The 22,722-nt window shown below is 37.3% G+C and overlaps 1 protein-coding gene across 14 annotated transcripts in view; it reads left to right on the top strand.

Moving 5' to 3' along the window:
* FAM172A (family with sequence similarity 172 member A) overlaps window positions 1-22,722 on the top strand; it is a 258,669-nt gene that overhangs the window by 22,970 nt on the left and 212,977 nt on the right. For all 14 annotated transcript variants that reach the window (XM_035568052.2, XM_035568056.2, XM_035568054.2 and 11 more), the window contains 2 exons: window positions 1,359-1,460; window positions 4,134-4,234. In XM_035568052.2, coding sequence (XP_035423945.1) covers window positions 1,359-1,460; window positions 4,134-4,234 — 203 coding nt within the window. The remainder of the gene's footprint in view (window positions 1-1,358; window positions 1,461-4,133; window positions 4,235-22,722) is intronic.

Below are 22,722 nucleotides of genomic sequence, written 5' to 3'. Positions count from 1 at the left end.
AGATAGCCATGGGCAGATCACCTGAAGACAGTTGCCTATTTGTTATTTTATAATACAACAGTGTTGAAGCTGATTTTCAGTACATTTTAAACACTGTAGAAATTTCAGAGGATAAATGTACTAATACAAGGCTTAGATAACATTGTCATTGTCCACAAGACTAATGAAAAAATCATAGAATATCCTGAACTGGAAGGGACCCACAAGGATCATCAAGTCCACTGATGATACAAAGCCTATTTAAATAATTATTTTAAATAGTTAAAGGATGAAAGTGTAGTTAATGTCAAACTAGGCAAGTGTAAAAAAACAAAAACTTTTCAAACTGTTGCATTTCATTTGAGATGCAATTGTACAATTGTACAATGTCAATGTAGAACTTCTAAACTGAGTATTTGTGTGGTCTTTAAATTCATTCGTGAGGAAGTAGGAAATATATCTCAGTGATATCCTGCTCAATCATTTTGTGATATGTTGTTAATCATCATATTTTGATAACCAGAAACTATGTTAAAAGGATAGCATTAGGTTGTGTGGGTGATGAGCAACGAGAAGAGAGATGATTGTACAGTATTATTTTTGTATTCAGTAATAGTTTAGTAATTAGAAGTAAGCAAAATAAGTTCCTATATGCTTGCCTCTGGTTAAATGTAATTCCTTAAATTTAGGATTGAAATATGCAGACTGCACTTACTTATTTTAGTGTGCTTTCATTAATGAATACAGGCTGTACCAGGATATACCATCTTAGAAAACAGGTAGTCTGAAAAGTATCATGTCTTGCTATGAAATGGATAGTAGTTTTCTCTGCCTTGCGAATTATTAAAGGATGGTGGTTAAGGGAAGAGTTCAGATAGCTCAGTCTGTTCGGGCATCAAAGGGAGGGTTAAGGAGTGTTGTGATCACAGCTGGTAAATGGCTGTGAGACAACGTGCATTTGATAATATGAGCTCCTCAGGCAGGCAAACAAGAATGTATCAATGTATCAATGACTTGATATTGAAGCTAGATAAATTCATGTTAAAAACATGATGCGTGCTAGAAACCAGAGACAAATTTCTGACATTAGTGGTAATGAATCATTGAAACAAATCACTATGTCTTTGACAGTGTCTGTTTCTGGACATTTTTTGATCAACGTTAGAGATAAATAGGCAAATAAATAAATATGCTGAAGATAAGGCACAGCTATTGAATCTAGAGCAAGATTTCCAGTAATGAAGTCCTATGTTTAGTATTACGTAGGTTGTCCTTCTGCCTTTAAGATCTAAAAATCTGAACAAACACATTTTGTCAGTGATTATGGTGAAATAAAAAAGACATAGCATGCATTATGTAATTTTTTTTCCCCTTTTTAGATTTATTGTCTAGAATAGACTTGGATGAACTGATGAAAAAAGATGAGCCACCACTTGAATTTCCTGATACTCTGGAAGGATTTGAGTACATATTTAATGAAAGTAAGTTGTATATGCTTTGTAAATGATATACATAGAACTATGTTGAAGGGTTATCAGAAGTTTAATTATACCTTCTAAATCCATATTAGAATTTCATACTTTTCTTTTAAGAATAAATATTTAAGCCTTAGTGTAACAGCCTTGTAAATCTAGCTAAGTAATAATTTTTTTGATTTCATAAAACTGTCAAAAAAATCCGTTGTTTAATACAACACTGTAGGTTTGGGGTTGTACCGTGTGCATTTCATGGCTTCCAGTTTTCTGTTGTGGAAGTGCTGGTAGAAAAATTCTGAAAGTAATTTCTGTAGCATTGGCATTAAAAAGTAAAATTAAAGAGTGGTCACTCATTCAAGAAACATTTTATTTACTGATGGATTTTTATAGATACAAAAGGCATAGTAATTTATTTATTTAATAATTTTTGCCAGCTCTTTCATTAATACCAGTTGGAAGACACCTCTGTAGTATTTATTTTGATGAAAGGATGAGCAGTGTGATAGACTGGCTCTTCAGGTGTAGGTCAAGGTTCTGCATTACAGCTAAATGTGTAATAACTACAAGTCAGGCCAGCTAGCTGAATCTGTATGTTTAATGAATAGCAGTATTTATAATTTCCAGTGCATACATTCAAAAATCCAGCTGAGAAATAAGTCTCTGAGCTAAAGTAATACCAGACTCCAGGAAAGGGCTCTTTCAAGATTGTTTGAAACCTGTAGGACAAATGGGGACGTTTACAATTCTACTTCTTTGCAGTGCCTGTTCTGTGAACAGAGGAACTTTAGTTTCTAAATCTGCCTTTCTTACATCTTCCACTTTTAAAGAAAAAAAAAAAAGAGCTTTCCTTTAAATGATAGTCATTTATGCAACACTTAGCTTTTTAATACCCTGATGGCTTTCACAGGAAGGTACTTAGAGACTAAAAGTGTCATGAAAGTGATGCTCTTTCTTTGATGGGAGGGGTTCAGCTCTGTCACTTTTCAGCTCCTTATTTTTAGATCTGCACAGTGTCTACTGTCTTCCTTACTGACTTCAGAGTTAATGGTTCATATGTGGTTGGTAAAAAGAGCTGAAATTTTGGGGAATGATGTGTTAGAATGATGTTACTGAATATTCCATCACTAACTTCACAGGCTGAGTGATTTCCAGAGAATGTAGCAAACCTATTACATACATTGCTGGTCAGTATGCTGCCAGAGGTCTTTATTTTGCTTTGTACATTTAATTCACATGTTTGCTCCTATACTCTTAAGTCATAATCACACTTCTTTTTATGATGGAAAAATAAGGAGGATTTTTATGAGATTCAAAGAATTATGAGAAGACATAAGAGCACCGGCAAGAAAAAAAAAAAACAGGTGTTTGATCCAACTTATTAAGGAGACTACACCTTAATGACCTTAATGTACGCTGAACAGTATACTTGAAAAGTAAACATCTGAAAATGAGCAGCTGAGTGAAGAGTTAATGAAAATATAAAAAGGATATTTGTACCTGAGAAAAGGGTGTGAAGTCAGGGAGCATGGAAAATGCACTGGACATCAGGTGAGATTGGTCTGGAAAAAAAATACCAAATAAGCGGATTTATACACAGAAGGAGTAGAGATATCAGCTGTTAAATGTCTCATTTAAAATATCAACAATCAGAATTTAGAGATTCTGAAAAATTGTGAACTGATTTAGCAATTTTTTACAATTCAAAAGGAAACATTTTGTTTTTAAATCTTACTTTCATCATGAAGGCCTTTCAGCTTTCTAGCTGAAAATGATTTGTCTGATTTACTGCAATTTTATGATTCTCTGAGATAATAACTTGTGTTTTTTCTAATAAGCTGAAATATTACTGGCCAGATAACTTTTTTTTTTTTTCTGCAGTTTGCTTCCTGTTTAGTTGACATTTTATTCTTGATATTTTAACCCAGCCCAAGTCTTCATCTGTGGTTGGATTTGCTACTAGCCTTTTGCTATAAGCAAGGAAAGTTACACTGGAACCTCACAGTCAGTAGTGGTTTTGCTTTGATTACGCATTTTGCTTTATTCTGCTCTTACAATCTCGGTGTGTCCAGACTAAGAGCTCTTACTTGATTGCACTGTGTTAGGATGTTAGGAGTTGAGATATTTACCTGAAACATAGACATGTTTGGTGGTTATGTCTTTGTTTGTTTGTTTGTTTTGTTTTTTAAAATTAACCAGGAATGTTTTACAGAATATGCTAATCTTGAAAATAAACGTTTCCTTTCCTTCCAGCCCCCATTCCAGATTTCTTTGGAAACGCAGTTGGTTTTGAAGTAGGGGATTTGTAGGTACAATCTGATCACCTCATTGACATAGCAGAGAAATATTTGATCTGTAAATGTTTACATTTCACTGTTAATCCGTAGCAGTTGAGACAAATGTTTCTTGCAAAGCAGTTTGGTGTTTGATACCCGCATGTAATTTTACTGTCATCACTTGTGTTTAGCTCAGTCTAGCAGTACATACCATTCGAGGAGATTGCATTTTGTTGTTACGCTACAATTGTTTTCATTCAAAAGTACTGTAACCGAAAAAGGAGAGGGAGTTCATAATAGCCCAATTTTTAGATGTTAGACTTCTTTCACAATTTTCAGCAGTACAGTGTATCTTATTTTTAATGAGGAAATACTCTAAAATGTAGTGATTTTGTTTCTTTTACAGAAGGACAATTAAGACATGCAAAAACTGGGGAGCCGTTTGTTTTTAATTATCGTGAAGATTTGCATAGATGGAACCAAAAGCGCTATGAAGCTCTTGGAGAGGTATGTAAATTGTGCGGATGCATGCATGCATATTTGTATTGTTGTGCTGTTTTTTTTATTATATTTCTTTATAGAATGATACATTTAATTATAAATATTTTAAGAAATATTTAGTGAGGCTGCAGTTTAAAATAGAACATAAATGTGATTAATCAAATCAGAAGTCATTATATAGTGCAGTTATTTCTTTAACTTTCTTCTCCTGGAGGTGAGGAAGCTCACCCTCAAAGAAATGGGTGCAAAGCAGGGGCGTTTTACTTTCTAGCTAAAGATGAGTATGTTGGCTGGTCTTCTCACATTTCTAGGAGATACTTGAAGCCACTCTATTAAGAAGAGATATCAAGCTTGATTAATTAACCGGATATTTGTTGATTAACTAAATCTTTGGATGCTACTGGTATTTTACTGGGCTTTCTGTAGATGTGCTGTGGATATAGTAGGTGCAGAAGCGACCAAGTAGTTCCTCTTCTGTCTGAAAATGACTATAATTTCATTGCCATTATTTTTGTAATATTTTAGGAGTTGGAGTACTGATTTGAGATTGAAGGCATCTGATCTCAGTCAATGCCAAATAGTGTGTGCTTAGGACTTCGTTGCACTGCCATAACCTCTGTGCCCAACAGGAAAAACAGTCTCAGCATGCTGACCTCTTAAGGTGGCAATGCTGCTCACATCACTGTGGCTTTTGGAGGCCTATGAAAGGGGATGCACAGTTCTGTGCACAAAATAGTTTTTTTTTCTAAAAAACTAGATAACGTTGCCCTGTGGTTTCTGTTTCAAAACATTATGGCTTGTCATTCAAGAACTGCCTTTGCCCCATGGCTTGTCTGCTTTCATCAGTGTTATTATTTTAGTAAGGATTAAACTCATTTATTCCCTGCTTACTCTTTCTGTTACATTTGGACATGTATTAGATGTTTTGTTTTTTAAACTTTCTTATATACTAAGGAGCAAAAAAAAGAATGTAAATACCTGAAATGACAGCCAATTCTGCACTGTTGTAAAGTAAATAGTATAAAACACCTTGATTAAGTTTCTTGGATGGATGAGTAAGGATATACTTAAATTTATGTAGTTTCTCATGCTGCCAAGAGAGTATTCATTAAAACTGAAGAAATAATTAAAGGGCCTCTTCTAGTTGTACCAGGACAGTCTCCCAGAACTTATGGAGGCACTGAGCATGCTGGCTGAAAAAGGTAGTGTATGGCAGAAGTCTCTGATTAAGTAAAATGAATAAATAGCATGCCATTTTCTCCTTAACTATTGTAGCAGGGTGAAGTATGGTCCAAAAATTCCTGTCGGTGTCAGTTTGGACACTGCCAGGCTGAGTGAAGTGGAATTAAGTTAAGTGGAGAGGAGTACATCTGAAGAGGAAGAAAAGATGGGTGATTCGCACATGTACAGGGTAATGCCACAAAGCTTTGAAGTGCCTGTTTTTACACATATAAACCCCCATTTAAATGCACATACTCTTCTCTGTTCTGTTACAAAGGAATAATTTTTGAGAATAATTTTTCAAATAAGCCACATTCTTAGGTAAATCATAGTGAGTTTTCAGTGGTGCAGATTTTATTTTATTGTTCAGGTAGTGTGAAAAGCTACTACAGTCCAGACTGCTGTGTTTGTGAACAGATAGGTAACTTGGATTGGTGTCTGTCTCCCACTTGCTTGCTGCGGCTCCTGTGATGGAGGCAGCCTTACTGTTTGGGATGAAAAGCCATTGCTGACCCTGCCAAGCGTCTTCCAAGTGGTGATCTGGTGCTCTCTGGCTAACTCCGCCCCTCCATTTCCTGGACTCTGTGCTGCATATGCTGGAGCTGTCCAGCTGTTAATCATTGCTATGTCCTGCCAGAGCCTTATTTATGGGTATAGAAGAACCTTACTTTTTACTTTCTTCTCCTCTGCCTCATTCCTTGGAGACCTGTGACATGGGAGGAGATGACGGGGGCTACGTCTGTGGCTTCTCACATCCTTTCACCTCAACGTTATGGTTTCCTAAACTAGGGAATGTGCTACTGCCAAATCTGTTGTGTTGTCTGAGTTACTTGATATACCCTTCTTCCAACAGGAGACAGATTGGCTCCTATTCCACGTGCAGACATTTGTGTGTGCCTGTATTGTTCAAGTATTGCTATTTTGCAAATAAATGAATCGAACAAAATGCATCTATAAAGATATATTAATATGTGGTCTAATGTGCTGCCACACCTCTTCTTAGGCATTTGGAAACATCATCAGATTCCTGCTTCTGAATAGTGAGTGCCACAGTTTCAACCCACAATAACAGAAATGGCTTTTAGTGATTTTTGGTCAGCCAGGAGGTGGGGTACGTTTACAGAGTGGGTGCCATAACACCTGTGATCTGTCTCATTCATTTTCATTTACATTAGTTACAGTCGTTCTGTGTGTTCAGGTTTGAATGGTCTGTGAAAATACACATTGTTTATATTGGTAGGTAAAAGATAAGAAAGATTTGAGGTCAGTATTCTGACAGAGGGTGAATTGTTCCAAGTTGTTTATTTGGTTTGTGGTTTTAGGGGAATAAAAACTCAATGTATTTCGGTCTGTTGTCTCTGCTGTGTGCTTGATACTACACAGTTCTTCCAACAAGCTGCAAATGTACAAACACTTCTGCTTTTGGCACACTGAGTGTTTCTATAGTTATCTGAGAACACGGGATGCTGATGGACAAGACCCATGGCTGGGCAGCAGTCTGTCATTCATTCCCACAGCTAAAACTTTCTCCTGTGCCGTAGATTGTTGGGTATGTAGATGTTGAATAGTACTGAACAAGAAATTTACCCTCTGATTAGCAGTTTTGTGGTCTAGGCAAGATGTGTTTAGCAAACTGGTACCTTAAGAAGCAGCAGTTCATATAATTCATAAGGTGATATAGTAAAATGTGACCTTAGGGCTTTGCTTTGAAACATCATCCTCTGGCTTTAGGAGTTCTCTCTTATGTATTTCTGGCTCAACATTTATGTAGCTGAACATACAGTGAGATGATAAAGTAGGTAGACTTCAGTCAAAGCATTTTATATATTCATTTTTCATATGTGTTGAAAATACACTCATATTTCATAAATTCATTGGGCATAAATTTCGTATTTATTTTTCATGTTATTTATATTAATAAACAATGTGGCCACTGTTTCTATACTTAGTTCAGTCATTGTATGCTGGCTTTCTGATTTTTAAGGGGATTTACGTACTCTGCTCAAGGCAGTTTTTTTATTGTACATACACATTGTGGACTGCTTTTATTGCGTTCTACTCATTTAAGGAGTGGATATAGTTCCCGGCCTTATGTTGCAGCATCATTCTCTCTTTCTTGGAGCATTAATAAATTTCCATTTGGTAATCTCTGATTTCTTGCTGTTAAAAGTCATGAATACACTATCTGTGATGTACTGCCATTACTCTGGCTGTATGGAAATTGATTCTTCACAAATTACAATGGTTCGTCAACATCTCCACTTCTTACGTCTCTTTATTCTTCATTCATTGATCTGTTATTTCAGGCACACAATTTGTTCTGCAGCCTCTTGATACGTGCTTCTAAAAGACAATTTAGTGAGCTGTTCATAATTTTCTGATTCTGGTTCAGTCACTGCTATTGCAGCATTGAATTTTGTGGAGAGGCCTCTCCATTTGCTTTTTAAAAATTAAAATGGCAACAGAAGTGCACAGAACATGGTGCTGCAGCTGCTTCTAACTGCCGATTAATCCATGTGGCAAGTTTGAAGTAGGATTGAGAACAGTTTTGTGACAACAGTTCAGTTGTTCAGACATACTGCTCCAGTTCAAGGTTGAAATATATATATTTTTTAATTTGCTCAGTCCTGGAGATTTGGATTCTGGATGAGACTCCAGATTAGACCTGCATGAAGCAAGTCTCCTTGCATGTTAACTAGATCTATTTACTGTTTGTACTGTACTTGCAATTGATATTAGGGCTACCGAAGTCACCAATTGTCAGACCCTGCTTGAGCATGACATCAAAATTAGCTGGAATTATAAAAGAAATACTACTGAAGTCTATTGCTGGGGTGTCACCTAGCATTTTGCCAATCATACAGATGGTGTTGATAACAAGATTTCACTTCAGAAATATTATGTGGACGTTCTCCTTTCAGCCTTGCAGTTGCCAGAGTATCCCAAGCACCAAGAGACTGTTTATCTGTCTGTGTGTCTGCTAGGTGATTGTAATTTGGAGATGGCTTAAAGACTATGTAACATGTGCAGATGTTTTTGTGTCATCACTAATGAAGAGACTTTTGTCTGTACTGACATTTTGTACCCATGTCTTTCAGTAAGTCAAAAAGAATTTGTAATTATGTAGATTATGATATAGACCATGCTATGATGCCTCTGCTGTGGTCCTATTCAAGGACTAGTATATGCCATAATTGCTGGCTGTCTGACCTGCCGAGGCATATAAGCAGATAGCAGATGAATTGCGGTTATTTTTTTTACATTTATAGCACCACAGCACAGGAAAATACCTTATTTTTACATAGAGCTGGTATGGAAAGCAAATGAATAGAACACCTAAGTCAGAAATTCCGTATGTGTTTCATGTATGATAACTTACAGTTAATTTTGCATTTGTCAGGGAAATGCTGTCCCACCAGATAGGCTGCTTTAAAGTACATGCATAATTCTAGGTCCAGCTAATCATAAAGTAGGTTAACCATCAAGGTTAATATTTGTGTGGGGAAAAAATAAGTAAGTAAAATTTTGACGATGACAACCCATAATTATGATCACAAGGAAGTAAAATGTGATTTATTTATTTTTTTTAATACAGATCTCTGTTAAGTTAAAGAACAGCTTGGTCTCAACATAATTTAAAAACCAAGCTTTCACCTGCTACTAATTTCCTCCTTGGTTGCAAAGAGCATTATTTGTTTGGATGACTGAGAGAAAGAAGCTATTTACATAGCACAAATGAAAGCATAGAGCAGCAGAAGAGGACATGTAAGTTAATGAAGAAGGAAGCATTAAGTAGTCTGCATTTGAAAGGGTAGCTTCTTACATGAATAACCCAAAATCTGATGATAGGCTGCACGTGCACCTGATAGTACTTAAGGTCCAATCTTGCAGCCGAAGCTCATGTGAATAAACTCAATAGGTCTGATCTTGTGAATAAGGGCTGCAGGATCAAGTTCCAAATAAAATTTGCAGATGATTAGTAGAAATCCTTACACTCTAGTTTCAGTTTCTTTACACAGATAGTTTATCACTAAAGATCCCAGATTTTCTCTGACTAGTGAGACTTTAATATTATGTGCTGCATACCGTGGATTAAGCAAAATTAGGTTTGTGTACTTAACTTAGTATTACGTATTTCCTGTTAGTTTAGTCAGTGCTAGGAGGAATTTGTCTTTCTGAGAGGATAAAATAAATTAATAGTGATGTAATATGTAAGCTGTTTCATGTGCATTTGCTTTCTTGGGGTGCTTGCTTGACTAGAGCTGTTGAAGAGGTTGCTGTCTTCAAAAAGATTTGATGCCAAATACTTAACAGGTGTCTGTCGAGCGTGTGTGAACTCAGTTCTTTCAGTTGTATGCGTTACAATCAAGTAAAGGTAAACTTTTACAGGGAAAGGAAAAACCCTCACTGAGGAGCTAACACAAACTCTTGCTAACTTCAGATCCTGTTTCAAAAGCAGAGTGAAAGCATCTAATTGAAATTAAGTGTTTTTCCTTATCCTTACTTATGAAAATGGTAAAATCACATTTTGGATGGTTTCCTTTGCAAGCAATTTGACAGTGTTGTTTCTGTGCATGTCATGTCCTGTCTGCTAATGAATATTGCAGAAGGTTTTTACTTTAGCAAAATTTTATGGTGGAGTAAATGTCACAAAAATATTTAGAATTGTTCAATTTGGGCAAAAATACCAGAGCAGAAGAGAGAGACTGGGCAAATTCTTTAAAGTAAGGTATGGTGTGATCTCATTTCTTAGTAGGCACAGAGGAATCCACATAGAATAGATAGCTTTTGAATGAACCAGGTAGAGAAAGAGTTTAGATGACACCTTTTACATTTTGGACATCAGGGTCAATTATAAATGCAGTTCTTTAGGAATCCATGCCTTATTGGTTTCAGGCTTCTTCATTACTACCTTGCTAACTTTAAATCTGTGACAGACAAGTGTGAAACAGAAACATGATACAGAACAGTTTAAGCAAACTGAATAACACTAAAAGCACCTAAAATGGGACAGGATATTGAATTTCTCCCTAATGGTAGTTCCTGAGCCGTAAGTAATTATACATTTCAGTAAAGTTCCAGTCCTCTCACTCATTTCCAAACCAGTGCCTTTGATAACAGAAAGAAAATGCTAGTACAGGCAGTACACACAAAAAAAAATCTTTTATGTGTAGTGTCTTTATAATTCTAGAAAGATTTCAGTTTTTTACAATCTGTTTATCTTCAGCATTGCTTTTTGGTGAGTGAAGTAGATGGACAGACAGTTTAGCAAGCATTGAAGACTGCTTGATGGTACCTAAGGAAATTTAAATTTAAATATGAATCTTTGAATCTTTGTTGCATGCAAGATATTCATTTGCATATGCTAAATCTGCTTTCAATATCTGCTGTTTGTGAAGACTTTTTACTGGAATGATTATGTCAGATGTGCTTCAGTGAACTCTTCTAGTTTGTAGGCAGCAATTGGCAGTAGGTTGGTTCATCACAGTAACATGACAGTACTCGAAAGGTTCAGAGATAGTTTCATAATTATTGTTAGCATGATTTTTGAAAGAAATGATGAGCATCTCATAAACCCAGATGGGAATTTGTTACATTGTTGATAAATGTGTTGATAAATGTGTTTTACATTTTTAAATTGATAAACAGTGAAAAGCAGAGAAGATACAATAAGGCAGATGGTTGTTTATAAAGCACTTGCAAGTTGCTGCAATTCAAAGAATGGTACTAATTGTTAAAAAGAAGACAAAAATTGGAGTAGGGGGAGTGTTTCAATGAGTTAATCATGAGCTTTTTAAAAATAAAACCTTCAGCAGCTTTAGTTCAATTAGAACCATTCTTGCCATCCTGGTCTTATATGCAAAAGTTTAGACTGCCAGTCCTTAACAAACTTTTGTACCAACCATTTTCCTGTAGCTGAAATTGAAAATACAAATAATCCACCTTCTTTTTTTTTCTAAATCCATCCATTCTGTTCTTTCTGTTTTCTTGAAAACATCTATTGCACAGCAAAATTAAATTGAATTATCATTTGTCTCATTAATCACTCCTGCTTCAAAACAGGAACAGAGCAGTGAACTCCAGAGTCAGTAGAGAGTTCATAGCAAGAAAGCGGTATTGGCTTATTTTTTTGTTAAAGGAGTGTTGAAAAAATCATTTTTTGGCAACTTGGGGGAGACTAGAAAAACATGTTTAAGTGGTCCTAGGCAGAGTACAGATCAGTATACTTGGATGAAATCGGTTGATTCATTTTTGTCTTGTGCATGTTCAGTTCTTGTTTTCCACCAGTAGTATTAAAAGTTTCTATTGAAGATAAAGTATTTTCATACTGTTTCACAAGGAGATTCTTGAAAACCAGAGATACGGAGATTACTGCCTTCATCAAGAAACTCTTTTAAAATATGTTTATTAGTTAAAGAACTCTGTAAGAGTCAGTTTTTTTTTCACAGGATTTTCATCCTCTCCAAGAAAGAATTTAACGCTTCCTCTGTCTTCAACAATAGACCTATATCTTTAAGTTTTCTGGCAATATTTTGATTAAAATTCAGCAGAATAGTGGTATTTTTTAATAAAGCTGTATCAGCTGTGTCAGTCCTTAATAGGAATAATTTGAAAGGAAAAAAATTCAATTATAAATCAATAGAGCGTTGTATTTCTGTATATGCAAACAACCTAAAATTACTTTAAGATGCTCCAGCTGCTCAATTCATTAACTCAATCACAACTGAATTTTGCTATCTATTATCTTCTGTTGATCTCTGCAGCAGAAATATTCAGTTAAAGTGCCTGAAGCTGTTAGATGCAGTTAGTTAGTACTATTAGGAAAGATCAGTACAATAGGTTGGTTACTTAGGATTTTGAGAGATTTAATATCTAGTTACATCTTAACTCATTCACAGTCCTGTCTGTAACAATTTGAGAAAGTGTCATGTTCGTGCACAAATAGTGTCAATATTTGTTGCATTCAGGGGTAACAGATTTGCCTCTTGAGCTTTTTGAGGGGTTGCACCTTTTAAACCTTCCCGTGTATCTGCCAGATCCTTCAGTTTGCCTCTTACAAACCCCATTGTGAGGTTTGCTTGTTTTCTTTTCTTTTGCTTTTCTGTTGTGAGCATGGTCTTTTCAGACACACGATGAGTTTATTCAAATAAATGTAGTATGTGAAATTTCTTTCGTTCCTTTTTTTTTTTTTTTTAATTTTACTGCAATAAATTTCCTTTGCTTCCATATTTTTGATGGTTGGACTTGATGATCTTGGAGGTGTTTTCCAACCTAGGTGACTCTATGACTCTATATTTTAATGTGATGCTTCCATTCTATGTTTAGCTTAGCACAATAACTAGAAGTGCTGCTGTGACACATTGGAGTAGCAGTTCTCTGTTGGAGAAAAGGTATCAGGAGGAAGAGATCTACTGCTGAACTTGGACAGAAGCTCAATTTTTAGTACATCTTTTTAAAGATGTTTCTCCCTTACTTCCTCTTTTTCCTGATCTGGTGGTTGAGTGGTATGTTAGTAATAAAATATGAAAGATCTTTGAGGAGAAAAAAGATAAATTTTTCTCTTTTGATTGAATTTACTGTGGAGAGATGCATTTGTTTTTGCCTCCTTTCCAGCAGTGTAAATTATATAGATATTTTGGTAAATTTACATTCTTTCACTGTAGATCTGACATCCTGTAAGGCAGGATGGAGAAAATATGTAAAAACCAAGCAATCTTTATAAAAAGAATAATAGTTTAGAACTCAGGGTGGTTAAAATTCTGAAATAAATTTTTACACATTGTTTTTAATTTCTAGATTCAGGAATTCAGCTTCTGTTCCCAGTATATATGCCTCTAAGTGGTTGGTTGTTTTTTTTTTAAATAAAGCCTGTCATGTATCCGTCCCATTCTTAATGCATGTGACATTCTTCATACAAGTCTAAATGTATAACATGCATTTGTAAGTGTTTTTGTTAAGGTATATAACCTGAACTTATGTTTAGACGTGATTCATGTTCCTTCTTTAGGCATGTAGTGTCATCACATGCTGGTAAGAATTTTGGTGCAGCAGACCTTAGTGCTGAAGTAAGAGGGGAAAATATTAAATGCAATGAAAGGGGGGCTGTCTACTGTAAACTGCAGTTCTGTGAGACACCATTTTGGATGTAGTACGTACCTTTGATTCTATGAAGTTGATTAGGAAAATATTTTTTTAAAAACAAACTTAAAATGAAAAATGGAGGATAAAAATTTTATTTTCATACAACATTGTTACAGTAGGCATGAAGGAAGTGTTGTATTAGTTGGTTGTGCCATCTGAAGGTAATGATATAACTGAAAGAAGGAAATTAATCAAAGTTTATGAAGATAGTATGAAGGCAGAAAGTTCAAGCAAAAGAAAAAAAATTAAGACAGGTAATCAATAAATTTTTAAAATAAAGTACTTGGAAAGTGCTAAGTATTCTTACTGCTGAATACTGCTAATATACTTCTTATACAGAATAATGCTAAGTATTTTTATTAGGGCTTTGGTAGTTACTCAGCTTCCTCTGTGATGGTAAATGTATCAAGATTTTTTTTTTTCTTTAAAGTTTATGCCAACTTTTCTAAAAAATGTTTTCATTTTTACCATTTTTTGCTGCAAAACAACTTTTTATCCTGCCTTACTTGATATTGTGGAAATGCACATCAAATCTCTTAAGCGAACATTCCTGTTATTGCTGAGTGAGAGAGGTTTATAACTCCAAGTTTTAAAACAAATGCTGTACTGTGTGCTAGTTAAAAATGTATATGAAAGTGCAGGCAGCAATGGAGGTGGGGAATAGTGCTAAAATAGCTGTCAGCATAAATAGAAATGATGAAACGCTAGGGTAGGAATTGTTTTTGTTGAAGCAGAATGAAGTGTCAAAGATGTCAGGACAGAATGCTGATAGCTGCACAAGTTTTTTGTGTTGGGATGTTTTGGGGTTGTTTTTTTTCAGCTTAAAACTTCATAGATCTTTCATGGATTCACAGAGGGAGTTTTTTTTTTTTTTTTTTTTTTTCTTCCTGAAAGGGCATGATTTTCACAGGAGTCAAACTTCACTGGAAAACAGTATACCCCTCATACCCAATGCTTGAGAGATGCACTCTGAACTCCTTTAATGTCTGTACATACCATATACATGTGTATGTATGTATACATTTGCTGATATTCCTGTGAAAGCAACAACCATCAAAGCATTTGTAAAAAGTGTGTGGCCAGAATATAATATAAGTGGCAACAATGTAACAGAACACAGGAGTCCTTTTCCATGTTTCCATTCCAGATATCCATGGGGGCAAAAGCCTGCAAGAATTTACCTTGTGGTTTAACCCATTAATATGGAATGGGACAATGTCTTTTTACTGTTAACTTCTTTATGAGTCTTAAGAGAGAGATCTTTCTGAGGGATGAGGAAACCTACTAGGTTCATCTTTAGAGTGGAGGTGTACTCTGTCTCCAATCAGTTAAAAATTATGCATTCTAGAATTGAGGACAATTAAATTTAAGACTTTTATGTCTTTTTTTTTTCTGAAAACCAGTAGTTTACATTCTTACAGATAATATTCCAAAAGGAGTTACACCAGCAAACAGAGAGCTCAGTGTCTCTAACTTGTGGGGAAACCATTCAGTTGTAAAGGTGGTACTGATACTTTGGGCAAATGTACTGCTGGTACTGATTGTTGTCTTAGAATGACAGAATAGTTTTGGTTCCACACGTGGGGATTCTGTGGTCAGCTCCCCAGGACAAAACAAGAGTAACTTGAAACTTAATTCAGGTTGACCAATTAAAAAAAAATGCAGACTGATTTTAAGCAGGAACACCCTAACCTCTTCATATTCTGGTGGTGGAGTTCCTGATGGAAAGCTCCAAACTGGAACAGTTCAGCCTTAGAGACGTGAAAGCTTGGGAGGATCTCATCAATATCTATAAATACCTAAAGGGAGGATACAGAGAGGATGAAGTCAGGCTCTTTTCAGTGCAACAGGACATGGGGCAGTGGGCACAGACTGGAACACGGTAGGTTCCCCCCTGAACACCAGGCAGCACTTCTGTGCTGGGTGGGTGATGGACACTGGCACAGGCTTCCCAGAGAGTTGGTGGAGTCTTCCTGGAGATCTTCAAAAGCTTCCTGGACATGTGACTGGGTATCTGGCTGAAGGTGGCCCTGCTGGACTGGAGGGGGCATTGGACCAGAAGACCTCTAGAGGGCCCTGCTAACCTCAGCCACTCTAGGATTCTGTGGAAGGATGAAGTTTGCTTCTGTAAGGTGTGAGAAAAACTGCTAGGCTGTGAAGCAGACTTGAAGGGAGAAAATGTGCTCATGTCCATATTTTGTAAGGCAGTCAGATGTAATGATTCACTGAGATTTTGTTGAGTGCAATGTCAAAACCAATGGCAACTTTGAAAGGAGCACCACAAAACTTAACACAACTGTTGAACATGTTGTTCAGTAAGGGTAGTGCATGTCAGACTGTCACCATCAGAATATGACATAACTCAAAGAAAAAAAAAAGCGGTTGGCATTATAGACACTGTGGTTCTGTCAAGTGCTGATGTTAGGATTCTAATAGCAAAGAAAACAGCTTGTTTGGTAGCATGAGGTTGTACCCATAGCTCAGCCAGGAGCAGAGCTCTAGTTTATCCTGTTTCAGGATAAAAACCTCTTTTCACTTAATTATTTTTGGAATGTCAGAGATCATTGGAAGCTGCTAGGCACCATGTAAGGATTGATGATGGAGTGAGAAGTCTAATCAGTACTTGCTGATGTCAACGTAATTCATGGTGATGCATAATATGCAAAAATATTTCCAAATTTTTATGGTTTTAGGTAGATAAAATTCAAATAAGTTTCAGAGCAGATGCATGGAAATCGGCTTGTGGAAATGATCAAGGTATTGAGTTGCAAGTGTAAGGATTCACAAGCTTGATCAGTTCTACATCAGTAAGCTAAAACTGGAAAGTAATAAAATACATGATTCATATTTCCTTCTGGAACAAGCTTTTCTTTATATAGATATGGTATGATTGGATAATTCCAAGGTAAATCTGAAAGGTAATGTTTGTTGATCACTCTGTAACAAAAAATAGTTCTCAGTTCCAGGTCTATCCAAAAATTTAAAAATATCTATTCTTCTACTGCTGTTTAGAAAGATCAGATCTTTGGTGAATTGCTTGCTGTAATCTTGTATCCTCTATTACCAGAAACCAAGGATATTGTCAAATAGATCAGAAATCAGAATTCACTTTGCTGCAGTGTTAAATGACCTACTATTAATTTCTGACATACAAATAGCCTGTAACCCCAGAGATAATATGAGTAATGTGAACAGAAATGAGGTGAATTATAAGGTAAGTACAAGTGGGAAGTGAAGGTTGATGCACATTTTTAGTAGCTTTCCATGAAGAAGTTTTTGAACAGGCTATATCCAGTAACAGAATGGGTTCTAACTAATATTGTACTAATGTAATCTGGGGCAGATTTCTCACAATCAGGAATGCATGCATTCTTTATCCTTCATTACAACTCATAATTTTAGGAATATTGTGTTGGCAAAATAAGGCACATCAGCCAACATCACGAATAGGAGGAGAAGCCACAATATTCATTTCCCATCAGCCTGGCCAAAAACACAGTATTTGGCTGACTATCAAAAGGAGCAGCAGTAATTGTTTCCAGTATCAGTGGAAGCATTTTGCTATTTAAAAAAAAAAAAAAAAAAGGAACAGGAACAACAGCAACAAAGCTTCCATTTCATTAACCCAAAAAAAGGCTTGGTCTCTGCCATCAATTAGGGGACAAAAATGGGATTCTCATGGCAAGCTGTAGGTTGTTGTCTGCGGGTGCCTTGCTGCTGCTCGTGAATTGCTGCTGCAGCTGCCAGCAGCTCCCACTGCCTCTGCAGTAGCTGTTTGCCCTCTGCAGGCCCCGATCCCCCTGAGTACAGCTGCACTCTGCAAGAGCAACTTCCAAGCTTGCATCACAAGTGCAGTAGAATTGGCTGTGGTTTGTGTAGTGGGTAGTGCCCAGGAGCTCAACCAGAGTCGGGTCACTTTGTGAGCACTGGCAAAATGATAGTCCCAGGCTTACAACTTACTCTTCTAGTTTGTAGAAGAGAGAGGCAGAAAAAGAAAAGTGTGGAGCACAAGATTATAGGCAAGTTGCAGATGGCAGTGCAGTGACTTGTCACTTGTCACCTTGCTTCCTGCCAGACCCTGCAGTGACTTGCTGGTCTCCAACACTAAGCACAGGCTGTGTGCTGGTGAGCTGCTCATGCATCCTCTGTGTGGATTAGGCCGTGAGCAGAACAGCGGGAGCACCCATCATCAGTCTGTGTGTCCATTTTTTCCTGGGAACAGAAAGATGGTGTTTGTCCAGGTTATTGACTGGCAGTAGCAGTGGCGATGAAGATGCTCAGACAGTATGTGATCGCAGGTCTTTGTGTTGTATAAAGTCATTAATATGTTTTTGTATTTGGTGGAGTACATTGTCAGTGCAGATTCTCTGCTCTGTTCTCAAGATAGAGATAATTGTACCAAATTCACTTGCCATGAAATAAGTTGCTTTTAGGCAAAAATCTCTCTGAATCCTAAGCTTCCTTCCCTCTCACCTTTTCATTTCACTCTCTTGACTTTTGCTTGTGTTCACTCTATTTTATCTCATATACAATAAGTTTAAAATGACTTTCATGTGTTTATTTTCTAATACTCTTTCACTGAACGCAGAACTGTTCAGGCTGGTGACTGTGGTATAAGAAAGTAAACACAAACATGCTATTTACTATAAATGATGTCCATTTTCTTTATGTCTATGTAAGAAAATTGTCTACTTATTTCTATGTAATATTACAAAAATTACAAAAAGTGGATGTTAGGAAAGATTTGCTTTTCATACAATATTTCTGGTGTCATTGTTCAATAGGAATTGTCTTTGTTTCTGTATTAGGTATATGTGGCAAGGTTTTGGTAGTGGGGGGCTGCAGGGCAGCCTCTGTGAGCAGAGCCCAGCAGCTGCCCCATGTCAGAGAGGAGCCAGCTCCAGCTGCTCCAAAAGGGACCCGCTGCTGGCCAGAGCTGGGCCATGAGTGATGCTGGTTGGGCTCTGGGAAAGCAGAGTTAAGGAAGGGAAAAAAACTGCTGTGCTACAGCGGCTGGGAGAACAAGGAACGAGAAGCAGCCCTGCAGCCCCCCAGGTGAGTGCAGCAGGAGGGCAGGAGGTGCTCCAGGCACACAGCAGCAGTTCCCCTGCGGCCTGTGGAGAGGCCCCTGGTGGAGCAGGCAGTCCCCCTGCACCCATGGGTCCCACCTGGAGCAGATCTCCACGCTGCAGCCCGTGGAGGAGGAGCCCCCGGTGGAGCAGGTGGATGTGGCCTGGAGCAGGATGGGTCATCTACAGCTTCTGTGGGCAGCCTGTTCCTGTGCCCCACCACCATCACAGTAAAGATTTTTTTCCTTAAATATAATCTAAATCTCCCTATATGTAATACATATCCCTATATTATATCTAATCTAAATCTCCTACCAGTCTTCTTGTTCTATTAGACCCCCTTATGCTGAGTCAGCTTTGTCTGTGATGGTAGTTGGTGAGCAATCTCCCTGTCCTTTTCTCAAACCATGGGCATTTTTTTCGTATTTTCTTCCCCTGTCATTTTGAGGAGGGAGAGTGAAAGCAACATGGTGGTGTTGGGCTACCGATTGTTAACTGTAACACCTCAGCTTCCTACCTGGTAAGTTTCGTGGCCAGCACATTGAGGGAGGTGATTGTCCCCCTCTGCTCTGCCCTTGTAAGGCCTCACCTGGAGTGCTGCATCCAGGTCTGGGGCACCCAGCACCAGAAGGATGTGGGGCTATTAGAGTAGATCCAGAGGAGGGCCACAAAGATGATCAGAGGTCTGGAGCACCTCTCCTATGAAGAAATACTGAGAGAGTTGGGGATGTTCAGCCTGAAGAAGAGAAGGCTCCAGGGTGATCTCACTGCAGCCTTTCGGTACTTAAAGTGGGCTTATGAGAAAGATGGAGAGCAACTTTTTGCTTGGGCAGATAATGATAAGACAATGGGGAATGGTTTTAAACTTGAAGAGGGGAGATTTAGATTAGGTGTTAGGAGGAAATTCTTCCTTCAGGGTGTGGTGAGGCACTGGAAAAGGCTGCCCAGAGAAGCTGTGGATGCCCCGTCCCTGGAGGTGTTCAAAGTCAGGTTGGACAAGGCCCTGAGCAACCTGATGTAGTGGGTGGCGTCCCTGCCCATAGCAGGGGGTTTGGAACTGGATGACGTTCCTTCCAACCTGAGCCATTCTGTGATTCTATGAAGTTTGTTACTCAACTGTTGAATTGAATATTAGTGGGATGAACCGCTTACCTATTCAAGCATGTGTGTTCTTTCCTGCATCCCTCCCCTCCAAAAGAGCAAAAGATCTCATCACGCAAACTTTTATTGGGAACTTGACAAACACCAGTATAAACGTGGACCGATCCTGAGCACAATATTTATAAATGGATATTAGAACAATCTTTTACACTGTGTTTTCTTACTGTTTGTTTCACAGCTTCATAGAAATAACTGATGCAGTGGACATGCAAAGTGTTGCTGGTTTAACACAAAATTGTGGAGACGCAACCTCATTGCTCTCCCCCCTCCCTGAGGAAGGGAAGTGCAGAAGGAGGTGCTAGTCCCTTGTAACCAACGACAGGACGTATGGGAATGGCACCAGGGGAGGCTCAGACTGGACATCAGGAAATATTTCTTTACCGTGAGGGTGGACAAACACTGGAACAGGCTTCCTAGGGAGGTGATTGATGACCCGTGCTTGTCAGCGTTCAAGAGGAATGTGTACAGTACCCTCAGTAACGTGCTTTAACATTCAGTTAGCCCTGAAGTGTTCGGGCGGTTGGACTTGGTGGTCTTTGAAGGTCACTTCCAATGCAATTCTTCTATTCCATACACTTTTATGTGTAATTGGACTGTCTTTTGGTCGTTGGACTGAGGAAGATATGATTTTTTCCCAAATGAAGTATAATTCATTAAAACAGGTAAAATTAATTAAAATAGAGTAAATTGTGCTGTACAGAGCTCCAATATTAGCTGTTTTTCCTCTTGTCCCAGTATTTGTGCCCATGTAGTTTAATGAGAAGTAGTATACTGATGTGCTGTCTTTGAAAATGGACTGAAAATGGACATTCTGCATAACTGACTACGTGAGTTCTTCAGTCATAATTCAATAGGGAGGAAGGATCAACTCTGCTTTTTGGACATCACCAAGGTTAATATGAGCAATTACCAATACCCTCAATACTTCCTGCTATAATAAGTAGTAGTGTGGGCTATGAAGTTTATTTTACAAACCTTCTTTACCAACAATGTTTCATCTTTATAGGATTTTTTTAAAAATAAAGTAGAAAAAGCACTTAAATTATCCTCTCCAAGTTTGATTTAATAGAGACATTTTGAGTGATAATTTATTTCATTATTACATTAAATGGTTTCTTTTTTTTATGTAAGAGTGAAAGCACAAAGTTTTTACTTGTCACATATGAAGCAATCTTCCTTATATCTTGGTTGAAAGTTCTGCTGGCACTTGCAGTACCTGGAGTTTTTTGTAGTTTCTTCCCTCTTCGAGTTTCCCTGCCAGCAGAACACAAGACTATGTTAGACAGGCTCAGACATATGGAATTGAAAACGAAAACCTTTTCTTGAGGAATAGTGAGGAAAAAGAATAGAAAAAGGTTCCTCAATGTCCACGGTGTTTTCTTAACCTTCAGCTTGATATCCCAGAAGAGACAGTGCCTTCAGGGCAGGTTTTTCTCTCCTTAAGGGGAAGTTTCTTTCAGAGTACTAGGTATCCTAACTGTATACTAGAAATGCAGAAAGGAAGATAGCCATTTCTCTTAGAAGTTAAATACTGGCTTTTGTCAGTTACTCAAAGCAAGTAGGAGTCACAGGTTTCATTCATGAGAATAAATGCAATGAGTTAATGACCGCTTTGCAATCTATTTGGTTTACCTGACCTAGTAGAAAGAGGTACAAGTATTTAATAGTGAAACTATAAACATTTTTGTTGTTTATGTTCCTAAGGGTATCAACCACAATTTGTGCTAAGAAAAGAAAAACAGAAGTGCTGCTAACGGTCAGATCCATGTCCCTTTTCACCCAAATTTATGTAAATCCAATTTATTTTGACCCACTACTGTTTTGGAGCATAGTGGCAAAATGGTTAAGACATCTTGCTATGGAAAGAAGGTGTTAATTTGAGCTCTGCTCTGGATTTACATAAAATTAAGCCTTCAGTCCATCTGTGAATATTTATCTGGTCATTTCTGCTGAGGAATCAAAAGTGGTGAAATGAGATGCTTGACACATCACTGACTTTTTTGTCTGTGACTACAAAAGCTGGTATGCTTTAACTGTGTTAATCTGATACATAAGTTGGGTTTGGCATGGATTTTTAACATTTCAAAACTGCATAGAACCACCTCTTCACCTAATCTACATTTTTTTTCATTAGTAGTTGGAATAATCAAAACTACTACTGCTCTCTCTTCCTGATCCCTTGTCATAACTCATCTCTACTGTGAAAATTAGATGTAATAATCCAAAATTTTAGTTCTTCAATTGGAATATTAAAATGTGTTTATAAGCCTCATTTGCATTAGTTCTACTATTACTCCTGTGTTTGTTTAAAGTTTCCTTCTTCGTTTTGCAACCTTTTCATCCCTTTGTGTTTTACCTCAGTTTGGGTACAAATGTGATGCTTTCTGCTGATGTTTAACTGCTTCCAGTGCAAGGTGCTTGAATGAAGCCTCTGCTTTACACTGTCACATATAGATGTATACATATGTGTATTGTAAAAAAAAAAAGAGAATTTTCATAAGATGGGCTATGTAATTAAGCAGTTTATGAAGCCAAATAATTGTTACGTGAATGCTGAAACTAGAGTTGTTTTTCTTTTTTTTCTTTTTTTAAAGAAAAAGTAAAAAACAAACAAAAAATAAACCAACAGGTGTCAGCAAAGACCATGTAACAAAACGTTAGGTCAAATCACATCAACAGTATATGCTGCATTCATGACAAATCCCTGTTGTTTTTCATTTAATTCTTTCAAAAGATCTTGAGATCCTATTTGTGATCAGTCAACTTAAAATCCAGAATATCACACCCATGTACTAAGATTGAATTGAATTGCTTTCAGTGGAAAACACAAGAAATCCCTTAGACATAATGTCAATTCCATCTTAATGAATTGTTCTCCCACACTATAATCCAAGTGAGGTC

This window comes from Cygnus atratus, chromosome Z, assembly GCF_013377495.2.
Source record: "Cygnus atratus isolate AKBS03 ecotype Queensland, Australia chromosome Z, CAtr_DNAZoo_HiC_assembly, whole genome shotgun sequence".
NCBI lineage: Eukaryota > Metazoa > Chordata > Aves > Anseriformes > Anatidae > Cygnus > Cygnus atratus.
Note: the sequence above shows the minus strand (reverse complement) of the source record. Positions and strands in the feature narration are given on the sequence as shown.